General features: G+C 37.9%; 1 protein-coding gene across 1 annotated transcript in view; it reads left to right on the forward strand.

Annotated features, from left to right (window-relative positions):
- nomo (nodal modulator) overlaps positions 1 to 15,246 on the forward strand; it is a 55,552-nt gene extending 40,306 nt beyond the window's left edge. The window contains exons 24-31 of the mRNA XM_059979374.1: positions 1,207 to 1,334; positions 3,841 to 3,982; positions 5,597 to 5,680; positions 7,650 to 7,760; positions 8,198 to 8,299; positions 8,429 to 8,548; positions 12,988 to 13,080; positions 14,697 to 15,246. Of these exons, the coding sequence (XP_059835357.1) occupies positions 1,207 to 1,334; positions 3,841 to 3,982; positions 5,597 to 5,680; positions 7,650 to 7,760; positions 8,198 to 8,299; positions 8,429 to 8,548; positions 12,988 to 13,080; positions 14,697 to 14,828 (912 nt within the window). The 3' untranslated portion in view covers positions 14,829 to 15,246. The remainder of the gene's footprint in view (positions 1 to 1,206; positions 1,335 to 3,840; positions 3,983 to 5,596; positions 5,681 to 7,649; positions 7,761 to 8,197; positions 8,300 to 8,428; positions 8,549 to 12,987; positions 13,081 to 14,696) is intronic.
- Positions 15,247 to 16,032: the final 786 nt, after the last annotated feature.

Consider the following 16,032-nt stretch of genomic DNA (forward strand, 5'->3'; position numbering starts at 1 on the left):
CATTTGATAAAGTCCCATGTGGTAGGCTGGTCCGGATAGTTAGATAACATGGGCTCCAGGGTGCGCGAGCCAGGTGCATTCAAATTTGACTTGGTGGAAGGAGACAGAAAGTCGTAATGGAGGGTTTTTTTTTCAGATTGGGGGCTTGTGCCAGCAAAGTGCCACAGGATTAGTGTTGTTTGTCATCTATTGTCAATGATTTGGTTAGTATGATTTTTAACTTAGCATATGACATCAAAAATGATGGTGTGGTGAACAGAGAAGCTTGTGTTACACAGAATCTTGAACACCTGGGGAAGTGGGCCAGAATGATGGAAGGAATTTAACTGATAGGTGTTATGTGGTGCATTTTGAAAAGTTAGACCAGGGCAGGATATGCTCAGTTAATTGTTGGGCCCTTGAGAGTGTTGTAGACCATAGGTACCTAGGGCTACAGATGCACAGTTTGCTGAAAGTGGTGAGACAAGTAGACTAGGTGGTGAAGAAGGCATTTGATACACTTGCTTTCATTGGGAAGGGCACTGAGTGCAAGAGTTGGGACTATACAAAAAAACTCATGTTTCAATTATACAAGATGTTGGTAAGGCCACATTTGGCAATTTGTGTGCAGTTCTTGTCACCTAGCTATAGGAAGTTGTCATTAAGCTGGAAGCATGCAGAAAAGCTTCATGAGAATGTTACCTGGGCTGTAGTAGTTGAATTATGATAGACCCAGATGTTACCAGAGTTTTTTTTTATTCCCAATTATGAGAGGTTTCATTATAAGAGACTTAATGGTTTATAAAATCATGAGGGGAACAGAAAAGTTGAAAAATCAGTCTTTTTCTTTAGATGAGGCAAAGATTAAGGTGAGATGTACTGTAGAGAAAGCTTTAATGGGGTCCTAAGGAGTTACCTTTTCCATTAAGGGTGGTGGGTACACCAGTGGAAGCTACAGAGGCAGGTACAATTATAATGTTTAAAGCACATTTGGGCAAATACATGGACAGGCAAGGTTTAAAACATATGGGTTAGAAGTAGGCAAATGGGACTATTTCAGATAGGCAACTAATTTGGCATGGACAAGTTGGGTGAAAGAGCTGGTTTTTATGCTCTGTAGTCTGTGGCTCTCTGAGTATGACTTCTGAATTGCAACCCTGGGTAGATCTTTGTTCATCAGCACTGAATAATTTTATGCTGTTACTTATTATCTATATTGGATTGCAGAGTCCTGGTCAGTATTATTTCAAACCAATGATGAAGGAGTTTCGATTTGAACCTGCATCTCAAATGATTGAAGTACAAGAAGGACAATCTCTTAGAATCAAAATTACAGGCTATCGGACTGCTTACAGGTTTGTGTTGGTAGAACTAATTTACACGATGCACACAAAATATAATTTTGGATTGGAAAATGTGTCATTTTCGTAGTAGTAGACAATAACAAGGGGAATAGTTCTTGTGTGAAACTGATTAAGGCATTGCATTCATTATTGCCAATCTCAATGTTTTTGTGCAGAATAAAGTAACATTACAGACCCTTTGAGGTATGGGCAGGGCTGGCAGCTTAGCCTTCTGTGTTTTGATGTTTTAGATGTGATAGGAATGCAAGAGAGTTGAGTGAGTTGCATTTCTGATCTGGTGGGGGGCAGGTGAGGCATCTTAGCTGCACTTAGAGGATATATGAAAAGGCGTATCCAGTGCGTCAATATGGGTAGAACTGTTACTCTGCTGGGGTTATATGATAGGTCTCCTAGTAGCCAATGGGAGTGGGAGATATAGATGTAGTAAGAGATTATGGAAATATGTCAGTGGATCAGGGCTATTGTAATAGGCAACTTTAATTTTCCCCAACATTGACTGGGACTTCCTTAGTGCAAAAGGCATAGATGAATCAGTACTATTTAACAGTACTAATAGTGGGACTTGGAAGCAGAAGTTCACAGTTTGCTAAAAGCAGCTGTGCAAATAGACAGGATAATGAAGAAGGTGTTTAGCATGCTGACCTTTGTCAGGAGTTGGGACATAATGTTCCATTTGTACAAGTTGTTGGTGAGGCTGAACTTGGAGTCTTGCTTGCAGTTTCAGTCACCTTTTTATAGAAAAGGCATTGTCAAGCTGGAGAGTGTGCAGAAGAGACTTGAGGATGCTACCTGAACTAAAGGGCTGAATTGTAGGGAGAGTTTGGCCACACTGGATCTTTATTTCCTAGCTTGCAGTTGAATGAGGGTTGACTCAGAGAAGTTTGTAAAATCATGAGGGGCATGGATAAGGTGGACAGTCGTCTTTTCCCTGGAGTTGGAAGTCCAAAACTAAGAGGGTACAGATCAAGAAGGAAGAAATGTAAATAGACCTGAGAGGTAACTTTTTTTTTTACACAGAGGGTAGTGAATACCTGAAATGAGCTGCTAGAGGAATTGCTTGAGGCGGGTTCAGTTTCAATATTTAAGAGGCATTTGGATAGGTACGTGGAGGGGAAGGGCTTAGAGAGCTATAGGTTGAATGAGGGCAACTGGGATTAGAAGTGAGGATGGTGTGGTCAGCATGGACCATTTGGGCCATTTTTTCTTGCTGCACTGTTCTATGACTCTATGGACCAAAATTTGTTGGGCACCTGCAAGAGGGTTTCTTGGAATGGTATGTAGATAGCTCAACCAGTGAAGGGACTATATTAGACCTTGTATGGGAATAAGTCTGGCCAGGTAATTGGGGTTTCAGTGGGAGAATATTTTGAGAACAGTGATCACAACTTAAGTTTTAAGGTTGTTATGGGTAATGATAAGTTTGGATCTGGACTTCTGGGGAAGGTGCTAAATTGTTAGGCATGAGCTGGAGAGAGTAGGTTGGGAGCAGCTGTTATTGGATAAATCTACATCTGACCTGAAGTTTCTGTGTTGAGCTGTCGTACGTTATGTAAAAAATTCTAAAATGCTCTGAATGAAAATTTGAGGAAAAAGTCACTAATAAAGCAAATTCAATTTGCTGATTGACAGAATAGTGAATGTGATAAGTTACAGACAATAAACTAATAGTGTAATTATAGGGAATTCATTTAATGCTTCATGTTTGAATGACTGTAATCTCTAGTGTGTGTTAAAACCTAAAATAAGCTTCAAAAAATGGATTGTAAATCCATTCTACTATAGTTGAACTGAAGTGGAACGTTTTTAAATGTGAAACTCAGACTCAGTGAGTGTAAGTCCTTATCTGTGAGGTGCATTCTCTTTTATTATTATGGGATGAATCCCCAGTGCTCAGATTTTCATTGCAATTTCAACAGTCCAATTTAAAAAGGAACAGTGGCATATCTCAGTGAACCACCAGAAACCAGTGGGTTCACTGCCTGCTGCTCCATACAGGATTCTCTGCTTTCTGTGGTACTGACTGTCGGTCAAATATTACCCCACGGGAATGAGAGGCAGTAGCATGCTATGCTGTTGTTGCAAACTTTTTAGCAGTTAGCTTCAGAAGGACCCATGATGGTAAATACAAAAAGATACGAGTTTTTATTTTGTTTAGGTTTTCTTATAAAGCTAAATCCAAGATAGCTCTGAGATAAATAAATAGATATCCTGCTATCTGTTTTTATATTTGTTCTGTTGATGCATTTCAGTGTCCTGTTAACTGCCATTTGCATGTCTAATCTCTGGTAAAACTTACATTCATTAAATATTGCCAATTCAAGCAGCAATGGTAAATCTTGAAAGATAACAATTTATCAACTTAACAAGACTTGACCCTCAACAATTTTTTTTATTATTAAGACTTCAGATGGGAAGCATAATTTTTTTGTGAAGGTATTCTAAATGGTCTAAAATTTTATCTCAAGTCTAAGCTGTATACTTTGTTTTCAAACAAAAGCTGCTATGGAACAGTGTCTTCACTGAATGGGGAACCAGAACAAGGAGTTGCGGTGGAAGCTGTTGGCCAAAAGGATTGCAGTATTTATGGAGAGGATACTGTAACAGATGAAGATGGAAAATTTCGCCTCCGTGGTCTACTGGTAATGGATAACAATTTAATTGTCATTGATTTAATTATGAATTCATTAAAGAGAGTATAATCATGTACTTTTAGTTCTGAGTTTGTTCCCAGGAACATAAGTACTAGTGAAATCAATGCTAAAAATTAGCATTATAGCTTCATATATACTGAACTGCATTGATGCAGACCTTTGCCTCCCTGCTCCTGATGTGTTGTGAAGCAAAGTAACTAAGTGTGCAAAAGCTCCTAGTAAGTAAGGGCTGAGGTTGAGCAGGCTGAAGTTTCATTGTGGCTGGCACAGTTTGCGTAGGCCATTGCTAGAGTCTGCCAGCACTTGCTCATGAACTGCCAGAAAGCCTATTATTTCTCTCATCATCTCCTGTTTAATGAGGTGGAAGTTGCTACCTTCCCCTTGACTGCTCTGTTCTCCCTGGCCCAGAGATTTCACTTTGGTAAGAAGTGCACTGGCACACATGGAAAGGTTACTGCTTATCCCAAGCAATGTCCTGTATTCTCAATGTTGATATACGCAGCCCTGAGCCTCAGTCTTAGTGCTGAGCAACTACACTGCCCACTCTTGCCTACTTGGTACCAGGCCTTACGGGCATTTGAACCTGTGTATATTCAGACTCCAGGACCAAAAATTTGAATTGACTTTTATTTCTTACATCCTTCACATACATAAGGAGTAAAAATCTTTATGTTATGTCGCCGTCTGAATATGCAATGTGCAAATTATAGTAATTTGTAATAAATAATATGGACAGTAAGATATACAACATAACAGTCAATATAGCTTAGAATATCAATATAACCAAGTGCATTATAATGAATCATCACTCTTCAGAGTAGCCCTAAACAGGGCTCTAGGCACTTTTAATCATTTTGATGCATTAAAACATTTATTAGAATGTGGTCAAAATTCACATATAGTGATATAAAATAGTTTTCCAATGTTTTTTTATAGATGTCCCCTTTGGAGTTGACATAGTCAGATGGGTCCAGTGTAAAACATTGACATGCCCCCAGTGATCACTTATATTGATGCAGCATGAGGGAATCCACTGTAAGGGTTGGAGTCTATCCAGTGACACTAGTAATGGCCCACGCTCATTGTGACCCCCAGGCTGCAGCTCCCAGTTACTTGAGTTCTGTGCAAATTCTAGTTTCCATGAATGTGGAGTGGAAGGTCTTATACAGACATAACTGGTCGGGCAAGTCCTACCAAATATTTTGTAGACAGTATTAGATTATCAAAATATTTACAGGTGTATGTACCAGAATTCATCACCATCTAATAAACCATTATTTTTCATAATAAAGTCACTGATCACATCAAATATACCATCAGGCGATTTTAATTTTGTTTCTATCATTGTGGGGACGGGTGTATCTTCTGCTCATTGCTTCTGTGCAGCAGATTCTCGAGTTCAGAAACATGGAGCATTTTGGGCAAGAGGTTGAGCTATTGTGCATTCGAGCTGAAATACAACTATCATTTTGTCATTAGTAACTTTCACATGCACATTGGCTGGTTGGCAGCAAACATATTCATTGGAATTCTTTATTGGCACACCAGTTTCAAATTGTGTGTAACAAAGTGTTAATTAACTTTGCTGTTCTTTCTTTATAGCCAACCTGTGTATATCATATCCAGTTGAAAGTTGAAGGCAATGACCACATAGAAAGGGCTCTTCCACAGTATCGTGCCATACAGGTTGGTTGAATGGAATTTCTTGGCCTGGATTTTGCTGTCAGCTTGGCGCTGACCTAGATAGAAGCTAGTCATGTACTGTCCTTAATGTCTGTACTGTGGATTTTCTTTTTCTTGGTGTTAATTCATTCTGGAGTTAGTTGAGCAACAGCCACATTGAATAAATCTCAAAGATACAAAACCACATAATGTGCTTATTTTATAATTTTACTGAAAGCAAAATAAAAATTGAGATGTAAACATGAGCTTAAAGTGGAACTGTATATGAGCAAACTTTTAACGAGTGTATATTGAAGTCAGTAAGGCACTCTAAAGATGATGATGATAGTTTTAAACCATACTGTTTTTTATGGTTGAAGTGGCTCAAGTTTGAAAAGGATGTTGTGCCCATTTGTGATAATCAGAGCCATGCCCATCATTGAGACCAATGATACCTTCAAGCCTGACTTTTTCTGCCTGATAATAACCAAGGATTACTCTGCAAGTACCATCGTAGAGGTATTTTCTGTGAAGCAACTGTGACATCAGTCAGAAGGCCACCTCATATTAACCTGTACCATAGTGACAGTGCCATCCGTCAGCATTCTCATTTTCTTTACCTGTGATGGAGGGTATAAGCTGATTTTATCATCTTTTATGCTTTTCACACATGCATCACATTGATGAATTGAAAATACTTATTTCTTACCCAGCTGAGTTACAACATAACTATCATTATATATCCAAAATGGATAGGTTGCTGCTGGCAACCATTTGGCAAGGGGTTCCTACTTTTCAATCTCTGCCACTTGCTCATCTTCAAATGTGCACTGTGATAGACTTGTTACTCAAGCAAGCTAACCTTGCATGCAATTGTTCTGCTCCTTGCAAAGCCTGGTGAGAGTTTAGAGGAGGATGAAATAAGTTTAAAAAAAAGGTTTGAAGTAAATTTATTATCAAAGTACATGTCTGATCAAGCTCTTCTGTTTATGGCATTAGACCTGTTAATTTGATTAAAAAGGGTAAATGTTAAATATAAAAGTGGAATATAAAAGCTTCTTTTATGAATGTATTCTTCCTAAATCTTTAGTCCAGAATGACCTGGAAAAAGGTTTTTGTGGCCAGACCTTGTTGGTCCCTTAACCTGGCATTGGACTCTGTGGTTCACACGATGTCTGCGCATATCTGGGTCAGATGTTGAGGGGAGGGCGTATCACTGGCTCTCCATACCCTGGAGTACAGGGATTTGATCTGAATGGTGTCTGGACTTTTAGCAGGGCTTTGCAGGCTATTTAGTATTTTAATTAATTTCAGTAATATTCAGGAGTATCTAAATTCTACAGATTCAAACTCTAGTCTTGTATTTTGTAGTGTACCCAGTTTTGACATTGAGTATGACTCTATAATAATAACTGTCGAAGATCTAAAATCTGAAGTTAACTAAGATCTGTACAAAACTTCAGCTAATTAACCTATCAGTGCAACTTACATTATTCTAGCCTGGTTCCAATAATGCCAACTATAGGGTTTCAACCTGTATAAGAAAAAGTTTGTTTAAAGATGTGAAAATTAATTAAGAATAGATAAAACAGAAATACTTAAAAATATTAAAATGAAACAAAATGATTTAAGTAAAGAATCCCTTTCTTTCCCTTTACCTCCTGACTACCTGCCCTACAATCCCCTTTGACCCTTTCTAACTGAACTCTTGGATCTTGTGCGTTGTGGAGTTCAGAATCAGAGTGAATCCAAGATTCAGTTGAATGCCGGTGATGCCGAGCAGAAATAAGGGCAATTGTTGGTACAATTCAGCACTTTTGATCAGTTTAATCATTACAAAATCATATTTATAAAATTCCACAGGAGGCTGGTCCCAGAGTGGATGTTGATTTTAAATACTTTAGTCTTCTTTCCTTACCACTTCTTTGTGGTTAGTAAACTGGTAACACTAAAAATCAAATTCATTTAATCCTTTTGCATGTCTTTTGTACAGGTTGAGAACAGCGATATTGATGGTGTGAATATTCTAGCATTCCGACAAATTAATCAGTTTGATTTAAGTGGTAATATTATCACTTCAGCAGAGCATCTTTCCACTTTGCGGGTGAGTCTCACTGGTTCATTGGCAAACGATACCATCTTTTTTATTTCCTTCTGATTGTCTCAGTTCCTGGCTCTAAATTGGTTATGGAAATAACCTGATCTCATATTTTGTCAAAAGATGCTTTTTTATCACCTACAAGATAAAAGGTGGAGAATTGATGACTGTTTTACAGTTTCATCTCTCCTATTTCCCTTTGAAGCATCTGTTTCACAGTTTGTAACTCATTGCTGCAGTGATATTGAGATTGTGGAACATGGTGTCAAACCCCTGATGGCATGCATAATGCTATCTTAAAGTTGCTGCCAGCTGACAAGTTACAGCTTTGTGAACTTAATAAGATTTCATAATTTGTAGTAGGATATGAATAGATGTAATCTATTTGATACTTCATATTTGTTCATCAAGAAGGTTAAAATAGATCTGCTTAACTTGTTCAGGTGGTGCTGTACAAAAGTGAAAACTTGGACAACCCCATTCAAACTGTGTCACTGGGTCAGTCCCTCTTTTTCCACTTCCCACCACTGCTAAGAGATGGAGAGGTAAAAAGTGCTTCATTTTATAGAATTGGACAGCCAAGTAATGTTTACATAATTAAATTTTATTGGCTTAATGGAGATTTTATTTCACATATAGTAAAGAATAAGTTGCTTTATTGTTTGCTTATGCAGAATTACGTAGTTGCATTGGAGTCTACTTTGCCTAAATCACTTTATGAGTACAGCTTGCCCCAGATATCCTTCAGTGCCACAGGCTACCACAAACACGTTACCCTTCTATTCACCCCTTCGGTAAGTGAAGAATATTTTTGAGACTATTAATCAGAATATTTGTGCAAAGTAATTTGTGTTCTGATTGTTAAGAAAATTGAATATATAATTTGATTTGGCTGTTCTTTGGAAGTGTTCGCTTTAGCAGTCTGAGGTACCTATCTGCTGCGAGCAGGCTTCAATTATACTGGTGCCCAAGAAGAACATGCCTCAGTGACTGTCGTCTAGTAGCATTTGCGTCACAGTGAAGAAGTGATTTGAGAGGTTGGTGATGAAACGTATCAGTTCCTGCCTGAGAAGCGACTGGGATCTGTTCCAATTTGCCTAGCAGCTCATCAAGCTCATGAGCTAGTCTTCATTGGGGAATCAGAGATGGATGGGGTTAGCAACTTTAAATTTGTCAATGTTACCATTTCAAAGGAGCTGACCTGGTATCAGCACTTAAGTGCAATTATGAAGAAAGCATGACAGTGCCTCTACTTGTGAAGATTCAGCATGGCATCTAAAGCTTTGACAAGCTTCTATAGCACTATAGGTGGAGAGTATAGTGACTGGTTGCTTCATGGCCTGATATGTAAACACCAATGTCCATGAACAGACAATCCTATAAAAAGTGGTGGATATGGCTCAGTCTGTCATGGATAAAGCCCTCCCCACTGTTCAGCACATCTACATGGAGCATCATCAAGGACCCCTACCACCCAGGTCATGCTCTCTTCTCAATGCTGTCATCAGGAAGAAGGTACAGGAGCCTCAGGATTCACACCACCAGGTTCAGGAACAGTTATTATCCCTCAACCATCAGGCTCTTGGGCCAGTGTGGATGACTTCACTTGCCTCATCACCAAACTGTTTCCAAACCTATGGATTCACTTTCAAGGACTCTTCATCTCATGTTCTAGATTTATTGCTCATTTATTTATTATTTTTTTCCTTTTTGTATTTGCATAGTTTGTTGTCTTGCACACTGGTTGGCAGCCCTGTTGGTGTGGTCTTTCATTGAATCTATTAGGGTTTTTGAAAATTAATCTCAGGGTTGTATATAGCGGCATATATGTAGTTTGATAATAAATTTATTTTGAATTATACTTTGCCAAAGATTAAATTAATTGATTTATTATAAAGAAGAGAGAGGGAAAACATTTAATGGAGATGTACAGTGCAAGTTTTTTTTTACTTATTAAATGCTGTGTGCCTGTAATAGGCCACCAGGCATTGTGATGGAAGCAAATACGATAATAGCATTTCAGAGACTCTTAGACAGTGGGGAAGGAGAGTTATGCATCATGAACAGAGGCAAATTTGCAGATGCTGGAGATCCAGAGTAACACACAGAAAATGCTGAAGGAACACGGCATGTCAGACAATATCTATGGAGAGGAATAAACAGCTGATACCCTTCATCAGATGTAGGTCATGTACAGGAAGAAGCAAGGTTGTTTAATTTTAATTTTAGTTATGTGATTAGTGTTATAAAGTAATTGGGAAAAGTAAAATTAAAAATTAAAATTATTTTGAACTCCATGGAGCATGTGGGGATCCTCCAATATCCAGGCAATCTTTCTCTTCTTTCTTTCTTTAGCTAAGGGTTTAAGTGGGGGAGGGTCAATATTTTTTTCTCTCTTTCACTATTTTATCATTACATTTATTCTTTGTAATTTTCAAAAAAATTAATAAAAAAATGTGATTAGTGCATGCACAGTGGGCTGAAGGGCCTTTTTGTGGTCTGCTGTTCTATGAAAATTAAAAAAAATTAAATTTTGATCAATTTTTACCCTGGTGAACACTGTACTACTTCACCTTTTTCAGATTTGTAGTGAAAGCCTTTTGGAAAGCAAAATAATACAGTATGTTATCTTAACTGTTATTATCTAATTAATTTAAAACATACTATTTTGCATTTAACAAGTATACCAGAAGTTGCTTTTTAAGCAGACTACTTTCTTACCAATTGGCCTGCTGACTGATTCATGTCTGCTATTTGACTATAAACATTGTCTCATTACAGTAGTTAAATAAATTTGGAATGTTTTATACTGCAACTTTCGCATTGACATAAAACTTTTACGGTGGTGCAGCACAAATTAACATGGTAACAAGCAGATTGTCAAGCATGATAAGGCTTTGTCTTGCAACTCCAGGATGGCAAGAGATAAGTCTGCTAAAGTAAATGAGAATCAACAAAATCCGATTATCCATTCATAGCACGCTAAATTGCATCCAGGTTCTGCAACCCACAAATTAAACTTGAAATATTAAGGTAAACATCACTGACTGGAGTCAGCAGTTCCAAAGAAGGCACTTAAGTGTAGAACTACTGGCTCTGCTATTTAAATTTAATCTTGAGTGTACATGTGTGTGATGTGCTCCAATTTGCCTACTAGCACAACAGGTCCACTACAGGTGCCATTTCATTGACCTTCACTTAACCCTGGCCATTTGGACGGCAAAGATGTTCTTTATGGACTACTGCACAAGATTGAATCTATCATCCCCTCAAAACTAGTCAATAAGCTTCAAGGCCTTGGCCTCAGTACCTCCTTGAGCAATTAGATCTTCGATTCCCTCACTTGCAGACTCCCGACGTTTTGGATTGGCAACATCTCCACAATCTCCCATCGGTATAGATGCAGTACAAAGCTACGTACCTTGCCCTCTACTCGCTTACACTTATGACTGTGTGGCAATGTACAGCTCCAATGCCATATCTAAATTTGCTGGCAAACACTACTGTCATTGGTTGAATCAAAGGCATTGACGAATCAGCACGTAGGAGGAAGATTGAAAAGGTACCACATCAAAAACCTCTTGCTCAATGTCAGCAAGACCAAGGAGCTAATTATTGACTTCAGAGGAACAAACCGGGGGTCCGTGAGCTGGTTCCCATCAGGAGGTCAGAGTTGGAAGGGGACAGTAACTTTAAATTCCTCAGTGTTATCATTTCAGAGGACCTGTCCTGGGCCCAGTACAGATGTGCAATTACGAGAAAAACCCGGCAGTGCCTCTACTTCTTTAGAAGTTTGCAAAAATACAGCATGACATCAAAAACTTCGACAAAATTCTACAGATGTGTGGTGGAGAGTATATTGACTGGCTGCATCATGGCCTGGTATGGAAATATCAATGCCCTTGAACAGAAAATCCTTCGAAAGGTGGTGAAAATGGCCCACTTTGTCATGGATAAAGCTGTTTTTGTTGAGCACATCTACAAGGAGCACTGTCGTAAGAAAGCAGAGTCCATCATCAGGGACCCCCACCACCCAGGTCATGCTCTCTTCTCACTGCTGCCATCAGGGAGAAGGTACAGGAGCCTCAGGACTCACACCATCAGGTTCAGGAACAGTTATTACCTCTCAACCATCAGTCTGTTAAACCAGAGAGGATAACTTCCCTTACCCCATTACTGAACTGTTCCTGCAACCTACGGACACATTTCAAGGATTCTTTGTGTCATGTTCTTGTCTGTTTGTTTGCCTTTCTGTCTATATAATTTCAATTATATTTGCACAGCTTGTTGTCTTTTGCACACTGGTTAGCACCCTGTTTGGTGTGATCTTTCATTGATAGTATCATGTTTTTTTGGATTACTGAGTATACCCGCAAGAAAATAAACCCTCAGGTTGTGTCTAGTGACATATATATACTTTGATAATAAATTTGCTTTGAACTTTGAAGGGGGCATTATAGAAGCAGAAAGTGACAGAACCATATGAAATGCAAGGATAGTTGACTGCAAACATGGTCAAAGAGAAAGATTTGAGGTTTTTTTAAAGGAGGAAAAAGTAGTGGCATGTTTTCAGAATCCAGAATGTCAACATGGAGCACGGGAGCTGATTTTGAAGAGAAGGAAAGTTATGGAATTAAAGACAGTTTCCACCATTTTAGTTTTATTTCAGATTAAGAGACTACTAGACTGGTATACAGAGGAATTTAAGGTAGGGGGTTATATGGGAGGCAGGGTTTAAGGGTTGTCACAGCATTGTGGGCCGATGGGCCTGTACTGTTCTATGTTCTATTAAGTTATCTGCAGTTGATTTGATTTTCAAGGGTGCAGAATTCTTGTCGTTACACGAGCTGAGTAGATTACAAAGTTCTAGAGATAGGCTGAAAACTTTAGAGGAGTAGCCATTCAGTAACTCCCCATGTCACTAGAGGTACGTTACACATCCATTTATGCACCTTTGGTTAATAGCCTGTCATCACTTGGCAAGGTATTTTGTGGCTGAAATCAGTGGTTTTCCCAGGTAACCGGGTATAGGCAATTGTTGGCCAGCCTTCTCAGCGATACCAAAAATATATTTTAAGCACACACCAACGTGTTTGGTTACCTTCTGTTGGAACCTATAATCCATTATGAACATCACCTTTATCTATGATTCTAATGGATATGAAGTAAATTCATAAAACAACCTGTTCTTGTTTTGCCCATAATGTTATCATTTATTGTTGTCCTTTTCCAGAGAAAACTACCTGAGCAGGATGTTGCCCAGGGGTCATACATTGCTCTGCCCCTTACTCTGCTCCTGCTGTTGGCTGGTTATAATCATGATAAGGTAAGCTTCTGTTTCAAGCACTTTGTGCTGCATATGGACATTTTATTGATAAAAGCTAACGTTTGTGTATTTAAAATGAATTGTTTAAAATGAACAGTTGTACACCAGATTATGACAATGCATAACTAATAAAACAAATAGCACTTCAAAATTCAATGTAAAAAATAATAAGATCCAATGAGTTGTTTAATCTAACAGAGAAAAGAAGAGCCTTTGGAAGTTCAAAATTAGAATATTTTAAGGAGTATTCTTCAAGTTATCATTGGAGCCAAATGTTTGGGTTATTGAGACAGCATTTCAGTGTTGCAATCAACTTCTTCAACAGTACTTCATTCAAGGATTCATTTCAGGATTGATCCAATTAGTGTTTAGGCTTGTCATTTATCTAAGACAAAAGAGAAAATTCAGGCTATTTGAAGTTTTGTCATACTGGTACTGATTTTAACAACACTTCGATAACAGGTTGGGTGTTGGTATTTCTGATCAAACAAGGTGAAGTAAGTACACATTTGAATTCCCTTCTACCAGCTTTTTTATTTTAAATGATTGCCTGCTTCTTGCAATATTTCTGGTTTATTGTAATTTGTAATATTGGAAGAAAACAAGTTATATTTGTTGTTCATGAACAATAGAGATATCAAATGTGTTCAACGGTGAGAAGAATTACAGGGTTCTCAAATTCTGATCATTTATACAGCAAAATAACTTGTATATTTTTAGTGGAAATTATTGTAGGTGCTGCTGCAACAACTAAACTTTCCAATATGCTGTGGGCTCTTTATATTTCTACTGGATATCCTTCATAATCCATTAATTTACATTCAATGCTAATTCTCTCAGTTCTACCATTCCCAAATAATGCTATTAGCAGGAAGGCACAGGAACTCTTTTAACTTTAATTAAAGGCAGTTGCTTTGTTTTACAAGGGCAATTATAAACCCTTAAACTTATTAATACGTATTTCATACACAAAGAATTGTATCATGATGATGCCCTAAAATGCTAGCATGTGGAGGATTTGTAGTTAGAAAGATTTTGTTGTAATCTTATTGAGCACACATGAATATATTTCATTTGTACTACCTTTGATTTGAAAGTAGCTCGTGGAATCCAATTTCATGTGACATTAATTTTTCAGACAAACTGTGGAGCTGTTGTGTACTATATTGTATGCAATCATAAATATACTGTATATATCACATTATGCTTCTTTGAGTTAGTTATTTTTCTTTTTTTTAAAGATTAAGCTATGCACAAAAATTGAAATGATTGTTTTTAGTATTTTATTTGTCCTTATTGCCTTTAATTGGCTGCGAGCTCTCCATAACTGCTTGTTCTTTTAAACTGAACTTGATGAGGAAGAGTTGAACTAGCTTTTGTGCAATGAGTTCCTGCAAAGATTTTTTTTGGGCAAATAAAATTGTCAGATCTTCCCTTTTAATTATTCATACCAGATTTGAAAATAGACTGTCTTCTCTAAAAATGAGTGGTCAATACATAATTTTGTTTACAGTTAAGCTTACTTTAGGGGAAAATTTCATCATTAGGATTTCACTCCCATTTGGTTGAGTAGTTCAATGTTTTAAAAATAATGTATGTGACCTTTTCTCCTCTAGCTTATCCCATTGCTGATGCAGTTGGTAAATCGGTTACAAGGTGTGCGGGCTCTCAGCCAAGGTGGTTCAGATGGCATCAGTCAAGAGGAAGCAAAAAGACAAAACAAAAGACCAAAGACAAGGCGCACATAATTAATGATGGAAGACCTACATATCAGTTCTATGGCATTCTTGCTCTTTATACAATGAATAATTTCTCTTGTTGAAATCACTCATTGTTATGTTAAGAGCCTTTTTTTAAACTGCTAACCTCCTAACGTTCTTGAATGGTATTTATAACGAACTGAGGTTGCATTTGTTTTTGATCTGTGATCTGAATTGACTAAAAGATTTGGGAAATATTGGACAGAATTATGATTTAACAGCTGGTATGTTAATTTATTTTTGCTGTTGTGAGAACTCAACCAAGAAGCAAAACAATTTGTTTTATATTTGCTTGTCCTGTGTTTCTGAACTGAGCCATTTGAATATGTGGTAAAATGACTTCAATAGATGACAACAAATGCTGGAAAACAAGGTTCCTACATTAAAGAAGATTTTCACAATTTTATTTCCTGTCTTATTTTGCTTTGTTGATTAGTGTTACAGGTTTATTTTATCCTTCTACACATTCATTCCCTTAGTTGGTAGCTGCACATTATTTATGATTGTTGTAGTTATCTTGTACGAATAAAACAGATGTATTTAAAATGTTATTTTTCTGAGGAAGTTTAGCTGAATATTGACTTGCTTTCTGCATTATAATAATGGTTTATTTTAATTTAATATTCTCGGTAACTGAGTTGTTAACTTAGAATTCTGCAAGCCAGGTTCACTGGTTTATAGCTGAGACCTATGATGGAGGAGCCACGTGGCCTTGGTTGTAGCGTGTAATAAGCCTTATGCCAGGATGTCACCTATCACAGTCTCCCACGAGGAGAGAGACCGGTGGCCATGTGGTGTAGTGTTTATGCTCGATTGGGGCACGCCCCTCCCGTCGATGCTGCCCTCCAGTGTTCATTCAGACGAGCTGGATTGTGTGTGTGTGATCGGCTGCAGAATGCTGAGGGCTGTTCTTGCCAACAAAATTCATGCACTATCAATCAATGGGACGTGTTATTTAGGGTCTTGGGCTATATTATTTTTTAGTGAGGCTGTGTTACTGCTATTTTATGTGCTACATGTGCCTTGTGCTGTGTATGACTGTTGGTACTGTGTTTTGCACCTTGGTCTGGGAGGAACTCTGTTTTGCTTGGCTGTATTCACAGGTATTCATGCATGGTTGAATGATAATGAAATGAACTAGAACTCAGTAAACAGTGATCATTTGGCAATTGAACACCACTTGGCCTATTTA

This window comes from Hypanus sabinus, chromosome 9, assembly GCF_030144855.1.
Source record: "Hypanus sabinus isolate sHypSab1 chromosome 9, sHypSab1.hap1, whole genome shotgun sequence".
In the NCBI taxonomy this organism is placed as follows: domain Eukaryota; kingdom Metazoa; phylum Chordata; class Chondrichthyes; order Myliobatiformes; family Dasyatidae; genus Hypanus; species Hypanus sabinus.